We start from the raw sequence: 10,371 nt of genomic DNA, 5'->3' as shown, positions 1-10,371 counted from the left end.
TTGGGTACCATTAAAGGATTATAAGCTTTTACTTTTGGCATGTTACAAACAATAGCAACACTTTGGTTAGTTTATTCATGGATCCTCATCCACAAGTGTCCTAAAAATTAGATTAATTATGTTTTACGGAATCAAATCAAATCATCCTAAAATCAAACAAGTTTTTGGACATATATCTATAATTTATATACTGGTCTGATGTGAGTTTTAAAATTTGTGATCCGCAACTTCAACAACATTATTAAGAAGATAAGAATCATTGGAGCTCTTATCAAATTGGTAGTTTCAGAGTCTCAAGTAATTAGTTAAGGTTCGCACAAACTAGTCCAGACAACTCTGGTTAAAAAAAAAAAAAAAAAAAAAAGATAAGAATTAATCCATTCTTAATTTTTATTTAAGACTTTTCTCTTATAATATGTCATATCATTTAACATTAACATTAGCTACCACACGATTACACGATTGAGATAAAAAGAAATAAAAAAAAATAAAAAATAAAAACCAATTAACCAAATGTATATTTTACAATTTTAACCTTAAATATAAATAAAAACTACATAGAAAATAAAGAAGACTCACCCTAATTCAAAATTACTTAAAGCCGGCATTTGAGGACTATAAATTTACTTGTATTCAGATGGGAAATTGTTACTAGTGAATATCAATCAGAATGCAATCTATCAATAAAAAACAAAAAGGAAGTAGATTTGGTTTACAAAATATTCACCATTAAATTATCTTTACAAAAGAAAACATAGAATAAACTTCAAAACAAACAACACAACTTACATTGAAGATCTAATTAATAGGAGTAAACAAACATCAACAACTTTTATCTCCCACATAACTGAGAACTGCATACAAAGTCTGTAAGAACGTGAGAACCAAAAGGATTGTACCAACAATTAGAGAAACAATCGCCCATGGCTTGCCAAAATAGTTGTGCACCAAAAAAAAACGCCATCTAGGCCAGCAGCGTTTACGGTGTTCCTTCACTGCCAGGCAAATGTCATGATAAAAGAACTGCTTCACAAATGTATCATGGTATAGCTTGTTGAAGAATTGCTTTGCGTCCTCAGGATTCAACCAATTATCGATAATATTCTTATCGCTGAGTATCTCAACGTCTTTGTCGGTGTCAATGAGATTATCCATGAGTTTCGCATAAGAAGTGACTATGGGTGGATAATTTGGACAACATTGTTCAAAGCTGATGAGGTTTCGAAGAATGGTTTCAGTTGTCTCTTGAATTAGCAGAGGTGGAATCTGGAGAACACCATTTGAAAAGTGTATGTCCAAAATACTACCTGCCATCCCTTTCTCAAACTCGATACCGGCCTCGTTGATCTTTGTAGCACAAGGGAAGGGCTCCCATCCCGTGGGATCTTCATTGAACTTACCTGCTGATAATGGTAAAAGCAATGAATACCTCAACAAGTCAAGGATATGTTTGATCTCGATTTTACCTTTTTGGAATTGGTTTGGTGTAACAGATGGTTTAGTGGATGAGAATATATTACTGAAGAAGTCAAGGGCAAGTTGGATTAGGGGTTTGTCTTGATCAGGAAGCTTAGTCAAGCTAAACAAACGCTCGAGCACCACCCAGGCAATTTGGTTTTCAAGCAAAATCAGGTCATGGTTTAAATATTCTTGTAAACAAGACATGGTGAATATGGGGTCATCTGGATCTCTAAGTTCTTTTTTGGCATCTTTGCGGAACAACTCACTAATGAAGCAACCGTCAAGTACCAAAATCTCTACAAATGCTTCCTCAACACAGCTTTCAATTGTCCCTGCATAGCAGTCCCGCGCCTCTCGCTGAATCGATCTGTTGGTTTCTTTTAGCTGACTATATAGCTCCTCTGGATTGTTTGATCGTGAGAGGAGGTCTCGCAAATACTTCAATTTTATTTTTTGTGTGGCTTCGAGTTGTTTGTTAGCTCTGTAGTGGAATGGCCCAATCGAGAATGCATTTGGCTCATATGCTGCTTCGTTGTGCCTGAAAAGAATTTTCGGTGTTTGAAAGATGGAAAACTTAGATGACATAGACAACTCATATGCCAACAAGTTTTCATAGGAACTTGGCAATGGGCTCATGACCATGTTAATCACAGTTTCATCTTCTTGACTCTCTGACGCCATAACAATATTCTCAGTGGCTTGCCTCTTTGAATTTTATCTCTGCATATATATATATAAGATAGACTATTGACAAGTGAGAAAATGGAAAAAGAAGAAAAGAAAGAACAGAGGGAGCAGTTGTTCTACTAATGATTGAGTTCATTCATATAAGTTGTACTTTTAACCTAATACTAAATGTAAGTAAAGAGATTCTAATTACAAATCCATAAAAGATAAGTAAACAATTCAAGTATTCTCAAGTAGATATGCTAACCAAACAATTTGTTTTATTTCAAATTAATTATATACGAAAAGAATGAACTGTTGGAACCACTGACCAGTTCCAAATGCAACTACTTGCAGACTCGATCACTCTTTTGATTTCTAATTCCAATCATCGACAATCCTTCCCGCCTGGATCATCTGCAACAAAAGTTTACAGAAAACAATCAGAAATTGCAGTGCACTAGCTACAGAATTTATGAACCTTTATTGTGGCAACACATTTAAATAAATGAGATTTCAGACCAGGGTTTGGACCGTTATCTCCCTTGAGGATATGCAAAACTTTAAACAACTTCGGCTGGCAGATAGGCTATTAATAGAAGAGTTTATTAAGATAAAGTGGATCATAGAGATATAATTCATTCTTTGCTTGTGTCATTCGAAAGATTAATTCCATTACGAGAGTCCCAATATTGTTCATTTCTTTATTCCAAAGGTACAGGTTGCTTTGGCAAAGGCAAACATCTTACTTAAACAGAGAACAATTACACATACATTATAATTAGTGAGAAGTGGTTGTAGCCATATTCAAGGTGTTACGCAATCACACACACAAACTCAGATCCTAAAAACTCAATCAACTAACAACAATACCAACACAACACAAAGATTACCTTGGATCACTTATCCTTTTATGGATAAGCTACATCCACGTTGAGCTCAGGAATGGTATGAGCTCGCTGCACTTACTATTACCAAGAAGAATTAAGATTACAATAGATCAAACAATCACCCAAAACCCAGTACAATGTAAACTGCAATCAGCCTAACGAGATACTCACTGAGAATCCCTAACCTGAGAGAACAACACCCTCACCCGAATGATTAATCTCCCTAACCACTTGAACCTGATTACACAAACAACAGCAAGAACTCACAAACCCTAACTGAAAAATCGCACAAAGGAAAAACCTAATAGTGTTACGCGTTTCTGTGTAAAAGTGAGTTTATATATGGTTGAGTAAGAGACTAATTCTGGCCATTAGACCTAGAGAGCATCCTGCGGTCTAAATTTATTTGGTTACTTTGTCTAAAACGACGTCGTACTTCTTTACCCAAAACGACGTTGTTTCAGGCTTCCATTTTAACACAAGGTATATAACATGTATAAAGAAGATCACTTTGTATAGATCAACTCCATGCTTCAACTGAATCATACTATAAATTTAATTAATTAAACCTAAAACTAGATTAGACTTAGATACTTTGAACTAATTTGCTTGGTCACTGTTCCAAGAACAACTTCCATCTTAAGTTGAGGCTGACCGCTGACAAAGTTTGAGCAGAGGTTCTGAAATTGCTTACTGAATTGGCACTCATTAATTGCATACGTGGACGCAAAACATGTGGATGCATAAGCATAACAATGCCCCATGTACCACCATGTCCACGTGTCAACCATTAACCATCAATGGACGTGTCTGACGTTAAACACATGTGTAACTATCAACCAGTTATCACACAACATGTGGCCCCTGAAGACAATGACACTAACGTGCTCTTAAAATTCTTTAGTTATGTCATTTTGGAAACCACTTTTTGGTTTCGTAAAGGCTAAAGATACTATACAAAACATCTTCATCAATTTACTGAAATGCTTTATTTGTTTGATACATGACACTCCAACATCAAAAAGAGACTTGGTTTACGAAAGATTCAACAAATTAATTTCACAAAATAAGACACAGAAGATCAAATAATAATTGGGAGGCACCAAATTAACGTTTTTGGTATGCTACAACGCCAAAAACCTAATAAAAGGTCTGTAAGAAGGCGAGTTTTAAAAGATTATGAGAAACAATGGCCCATGGGGTGCCAAAGTAGTTGTGCATATAAAAATACGCCATCTGGGCCAAAATCTTTGTTGATGACTTTTCACTTCCTTGCAAATTTTATAGTACTTCTTGAAATACTTATCCACATAGAGCTTGTTGAAAAATCGAGTTGCGTCCTTTGAATTCAACCAGTTATCTAGAATACTATTATCGCAAAGTATCTCCACGTCTTTCTTGAGGTTATCCATGAGTTTGGCATAAGAAGTGACTATTGGAGGGTAATTTGGGCAGCATTGCTCATAAGAAACCGAAAGGTTTAGTTAATTAACAATGACAACCCACAGGTTCGGAAAAGGTAAATATAATACCCCACTAAAGTCGACGGGCTATGTACTAAAATCTGTCGTCTAAATCTGAACCAAATCTTAGTTCAAAGATTAAACTTAATATTCAGTGTTTCCCAAGATTTAGGTGATTTTTGGACTTTGCATTGTATTGTATCTTCTGTGTTGCTGCTCTTTCTTGCTTCTCTTTTTTGACTTGAAAGCGTAAGTGTTCTTTCTTTTAAACATGTGGGATGCGACATTATGTCGTCAAACTTGAGGTGTACTATCAACTAATTTTCTCCATAAAGTTGTTGAATTGTGTTACATGAGATACATATTTGGACCCTTTAATTCTAAAGTATAAAAAAGAAAAGAAAAAAGCAAATTCAAACCAGAATTTGTACTTAACTTGTAACACTAAAAACTGATTAATTATCCAATTTGAGTGGCATTTGACAGAGAGATATGGCCATGCTGGGCATAATGTAAAGAATTCGCTTTTGTTGTAATTGGTTAGCATTAGGATTATAAGCTTTTACTTTTGGAATATGGTACAAACAACAGCTCCAGTTGGGTTACTTTATGGATCCACAAGCGTCCCGAAAGGTAGATTATGTCAATTGATATATGTAATTTTACGTAATCAAATCATCTTAAATTAACAAAATGTATAATAAAGTATAGCTAATCGTAATTGTTTATTGCCTATTGGGGCTTCGGCTCATCATCCCATCAAAGAAAGATTTTCTTGATGGATCAAATGTAATATTGTAACAAGTTTCATTTAGGCAATATCGATAGCAGACCATGTGCTATGCTCAGCCTCGCCTAAATTGATCACTATCTCCTTTCTGTCATACAATTGCAGTGATTTGCCGATCAAGTTACTTTTCTCGAAGCCGACTTTATAATTTTGGTTCAGCACCGTGTAATTTTAACAAATCAATTACCCTTTCTAGTATTGTTACATTTAATTTGAAAACAATTGTTTACACATAAAACTCACCAACTGTCAGCTCTGAAATGGCTTCGTTTAATATTATATGGGATTTCACAAAATAATTTAACAAGACTATGCTATACTTTCACCAAAAACTGAAATGCTAAATTTCATGGTTGAATAGTTCATTTAAAAAAATAAAAAAAGGTTTTACAAAGGGTTGAACACACGAGAATAGGGAAATTTTTATTGACCTCCTCTCCAGCCTGTTTAATTACATGCTATAACCAAAAGACCAATGGTATTCACCAAAAGCTCAAGCCTTAACAACACCAAGAATGGAATACAAGACCTGTAAGAAAGCAAGAATCAAAAGGATTGCACAAACTACTTGTGAAACTATATGTTCAAGTTAGTGATATTTTGCTGGAAAATGAAGAAAAGTCAGTTGGGCGAATATGTAACTTTTTGGCGCCAAGTTTAAAAAACTGCTGTGCTGAAAGCAATTGGTGGAGCTGCTGTTTTTTGAAATGTTTATGTGACAGTTTTAGGTGAAAGTAACCGGTGATTAAGGCTCATTTAATGTAATGTATTTGCATTAGTTAAGCTTGAATGGTTAGGATTGTGTTTGTAAAAATATCCACTGCAAAATAGGTATAACAGTGGATAATTTATATAAAAAACTTTCCCGGCTGTGTAAATGAAATGATAATTAAAAAAAACTTCAGTAATAACCTTCTCTCTATAGTCTCTTTCTTCCTTAGTATTCTCCGGCAAATACCAATACCAGAGCACATCATGATTTTCTAGGACCTGAAAACAAAATTTCTTAGCAAAACTCAACACTGCCGGTAATTGCGTGTTTTGTGCTTGGCGCGATCGCCCATCTCGGGCCGATTTACGACCTCCACAATCCAACCTTCCGCCACCCTAAGCTTCACCGGCTTCCCCTCTACAAAACCCATCACCGCCGGTACCACCTAAGGTTTTTGTGAGATAATTTCGATTGGGATTTTGATTGGCGTAATTTTGGAGTTGTTTAGACATAATTGATTGTCGTTTTGGTGTTTGGGTTTGCTGTTGACTGATTATAAGATTTCCCCGCCGCCGATGACCAAAAATTTTCTGGTTTTGAAAACGCCCACCACCTGTTTGCTTTTTTGCCCCCAACCAGCTCCTTGCGTGCTGCCCCCCACTTGTGCGCGATTTCTGCACGCCTCCTACCTGGCTGGAAGCGATTTCGGCCAAATAAGATATGGGTTCTAGGAGATTCAAAGAGAAAAAGGGCATTTTCTTCTTTACAGTTCATGTACCATGTCATGTAACGGATCTTAACGGTGGGTGGGAAACAGTCGTTTTGAAAATTTTCGGGTAGGACATTCTCTTTAGGGCAAACTTCGGGTTGGGAAGATGTCATTGGACATTATACTGATTAAGCTCTCCGACTTAAGAACCCCTAGCTAGCCCCTGCTCTCCAAATTCAAAAGAGAATTTATACTTGCAAAACTGAAGACCGATCAATTATAAAATTTGACTGGGCATTTGACGGAGATATGGTCATGCTGTGCATAATGCAAAGGTTAAACTTTCGTTGTCATTGGCTATTAAGGATTATAGGCTGTTACTATTGCAATGGTACAAGGAACAGCTCCACCTTGGTTACTTTCATGGCTCCACAACAAAAGTTATAATAAGTAATTTTAAAGTTAAACAAGTTTCCGGACATATATCTAGAATTTATACATGGAAAGACCTGTTCAAAGTTAGGTGATTCGGCAACTTCAGCAGCATCATTAAGAAGCTAAGTTAATAACTAATCCATTCTTAATTTTCATATAAAAAGATTTTCTCCTTCAATATGTCATGAGGTTGAATAATCTTTTAACATTAATAGTAACTATCACATGAATACACGGCTGAGATAAAAAAAATATTAATCAACCAAATGTATAATAAGTTATAGCTATTCATAATTGTTTTATCTGTCCGTGTAGACCGTAGTTATAACTTATTGGGCTGACTGTATAGCTCCTTTGGACTTGTTGACCATGCGAGTTGGCGTAGTAGATGTTGCATATACTTCACTTTTGATTTGGGAAATGACTTTTAGCTCTTACTTCTCATTTCATTAGTTTCCAATTAAATATATACTTTTGTTTTTGACAAATTTAATCTTACATATGAATAAAAACTATAAATTCTAAAAGAAAACAAATTATAATAAATCTTCATACAATTACCAATTTCTTCATCCCACTTGACCAATATCAACCTAAAAAACATTTTAATACGGAGATCTTCACCCTACTTCATCAAAAAAGCATCTTAATGCTGAGCTCATTAGGCAAAACATTTTAATCCAGATCAAATTTCACACCAAATAAGTTACAAAACACTTTCCTCAAAAACAGACAGGCCCTTGCAGCAAACAAACACAAATAAACTGATAAGCATTCATTTGTCAATTTCTTCATCGAACTCCTAGCAAATTAATGGTCGTCACGAAGCACTCAAGCATTAACTCTTTTTATCTTCCATGACACCCGGAATGGAATACAAAGTCTGCAAGAATTCGAGAATAAGAAAGATTGCAGCAACTACTTGTGAAACCGTAGCCCAGGGGGTGGTGAAGGTGTTTAAATACATAAAGCGCCGCCTCGGCCACCAGCGGTTACGGTGTCTCGTCACTTTAAGGCAAATGTCAAGATAAAAGAATTGCCCCGCATATGCACCATGGTATAGCTTCTTGAAGAATTGCTTTGCATCCTCAGGATACAACCAGTTATCAATAATCTCGTGCTCGCTAAGTATCTCAACATCTTTCTCGGTGTCAATGAGATTACCCATGAACATCACATAAGAAGTGACTATGGGTAGATAACTTGCATAAGATTGCTCAAAGCTGATGAGGTTTCGGAGGATTGTTTCGGTTGTCTCTTGAATCAGCAGAGGTGGAATCATGAGAACACCATTTGCAAAGTTTATATCCAAGATGCTATCGGCATATGCTTTCTTAAACTTGATACCGGCCTCGTTCATCTTTGTAGCACAAGGGATGGGTTCCCATCCCGTGGGTTCTCCTTTGAACTTATCTGGTGATAATGGTAAAAGCAATGAATGCCTCAACAAGTCAAGGATATGTTTGATCTCGATATCTTGGAGTTGGTGTGGTGCAACAGATGATTCTCTGGATGAGAATATATTACTGAAGAATTTAAGGGCAAGTTCGATTAGGGATTCGTCGGGAGAAAGTTTGGTCAAGCTAAACAAACGCTCAAGCACCATCCAAGGAATTTGGTTTTCAAGCAAAATCAGGTCATGGTTTAAATATTCTTGTAAACAAGACATGGTGAATATGGGGTCATCTGGATCTCTAAGTTCTTTTTTGGCATCTTTGCGGAACAACTCACTAATGAAGCAACCGTCAAGTACCAAAATCTCTACAAATGCTTCCTCAACACAGCTTTCAAGTGGCCCTGCATAGCAGCCCCGCGCCTCTCGCTGAATCGATCTGATGGTTTCTGTGAGCTGACTATATAGCTCCTCTGGATTGTTTGATCGTGAGAGGAGGTCTCGCAAATACTTCAATTTTATTTTTTGTGTGGCTTGGAGTTCTTTGTTAGCTCTGTAGTAGAATGGCCCAATCGAGAATGCATTTGGCTTATATGCTGCTTCGTTGTGCCTGAAAAGAATTTTCGGGGTTTGAAAGATGGAAAACGTAGATGACATGGACAACTCATATGCCAGCAAGTGTTCATAGGAACTTGGGAATGGACTCATGACCATGTTAATCACAGTTTCATCTTTTTGACTCTCTGACGCCATAACAATATTCTCAGTGGCTTGCCTCTTTGAATTTTATCTCTGCAAATATGTATAAGATAGATTATTGACAAGTGAGAAAATGGAAAATGAAGAAAAGAAAGCACAGAGGGACCAGTTGTTTAACTAATGATTGAGAACAATGTTCATTCATATAAGTTGTATAAAAGTATTTATAACATAATGCCAAATGAAAGTAACGAGATTCTAATTTAAAATCCATAAAACATAAGTTAACAATTTGCTTTATTTTAAATTAATTATATACAAAAAGAATGAACTGTTGAAACCACATACCAGTTCCAAATGCAACTACTTGCAGACTCGATCACTCTTTTGATTTCTAATTCCAATCATTGACAATCCTTCCCGCCTGGATCACCTGCAACAAATAAAGTTTTACAGAAAACAATCAGAAATTGCAGTGCACTAGCTACAGTATTTATGAACCTTTATTGTGGCAACACGTTTAAATAAAGATTTGAGACTAAAATTTGTACCTTTATCTCCCTTGAGGATATGCAAAACATTCAACAACCTCTGCTAGCAGATAGGCTATTAATAGGAAGAGTTTATTAAGATAAAGTGGATCCTAGAGATAGATTTCATTCTTCGCTTGTGTCAGTCGAAAGATTAATTCCAATACGAGAGTCCCAATATTGTTCGTTTCTTTATTCCAAAGGTACAGATTGCGTTGGCAAACATCACTTTGTATAGATCAACTCCATGCTTCAGCTGAAACATACTAATAAATTTAATTAATTAAACCTAAAACTAGATTAGACTTAGATACTTTGAAGTTTGAACTTTGCTTGGTCACTGTTCCAAGAACAACTTCCATCTCAAGTTGAGGCTGACAAAGTTTGAGCAGAGGTTCTGAAATTGCTTGCTGAATTGGCCCTCGTTTATTGTATACGTGGACGCAACACATGTAGACGCATAACAATGCCCCATGTACCCTTTGTCCACGTGTCAACCATTAAACCATCAATGGACGTGTCCGACGTGTGTAACTATCAACCAGTTATCGCACAACATGTGGCTCCTGAATACAATGACACTAATGTGCTTTTAAATTTTAAATTCTAGCCCACGTCATTTT

At 36.1% G+C, this 10,371-nt stretch overlaps 2 protein-coding genes across 2 annotated transcripts; both read right to left on the bottom strand.

Annotated features, from left to right (window-relative positions):
- Positions 1-778: 778 nt before the first annotated feature.
- On the bottom strand, positions 779-2,721 carry LOC116110564 (UPF0481 protein At3g47200-like). Its single transcript, XM_031396772.1, has 3 exons — positions 2,650-2,721; positions 2,460-2,544; positions 779-2,181 (listed from the first exon to the last, which is right to left on the bottom strand). The coding sequence occupies exon 3, from the start codon at positions 2,140-2,142 to the stop codon at positions 823-825; it is 1,320 nt and encodes a 439-aa protein (XP_031252632.1). The 5' UTR covers positions 2,143-2,181; positions 2,460-2,544; positions 2,650-2,721; the 3' UTR covers positions 779-822.
- A 5,243-nt stretch (positions 2,722-7,964) lies between these two features.
- LOC116110144 (UPF0481 protein At3g47200-like) lies at positions 7,965-9,652 on the bottom strand. The gene is made up of 2 exons (XM_031396382.1): positions 9,567-9,652; positions 7,965-9,311 (listed from the first exon to the last, which is right to left on the bottom strand). The coding sequence occupies exon 2, from the start codon at positions 9,270-9,272 to the stop codon at positions 7,965-7,967; it is 1,308 nt and encodes a 435-aa protein (XP_031252242.1). The 5' UTR covers positions 9,273-9,311; positions 9,567-9,652.
- Between the last annotated feature and the right edge of the window lie 719 nt (positions 9,653-10,371).

Source organism: Pistacia vera, unplaced genomic scaffold, assembly GCF_008641045.1.
Source record: "Pistacia vera cultivar Batoury unplaced genomic scaffold, PisVer_v2 Contig1180, whole genome shotgun sequence".
NCBI lineage: Eukaryota > Viridiplantae > Streptophyta > Magnoliopsida > Sapindales > Anacardiaceae > Pistacia > Pistacia vera.
This window is presented reverse-complemented; position numbering and strand designations above follow the sequence as displayed.

Bases quoted from the DNA above. Each gene is read 5' to 3' on its own strand.
- LOC116110144 (XM_031396382.1), bottom strand. From the start codon at position 9,272: ATGGCGTCAGAGAGTCAAAAAGATGAAACTGTGATTAACATGGTCATG.
- LOC116110564 (XM_031396772.1), bottom strand. From the start codon at position 2,142: ATGGCGTCAGAGAGTCAAGAAGATGAAACTGTGATTAACATGGTCATG.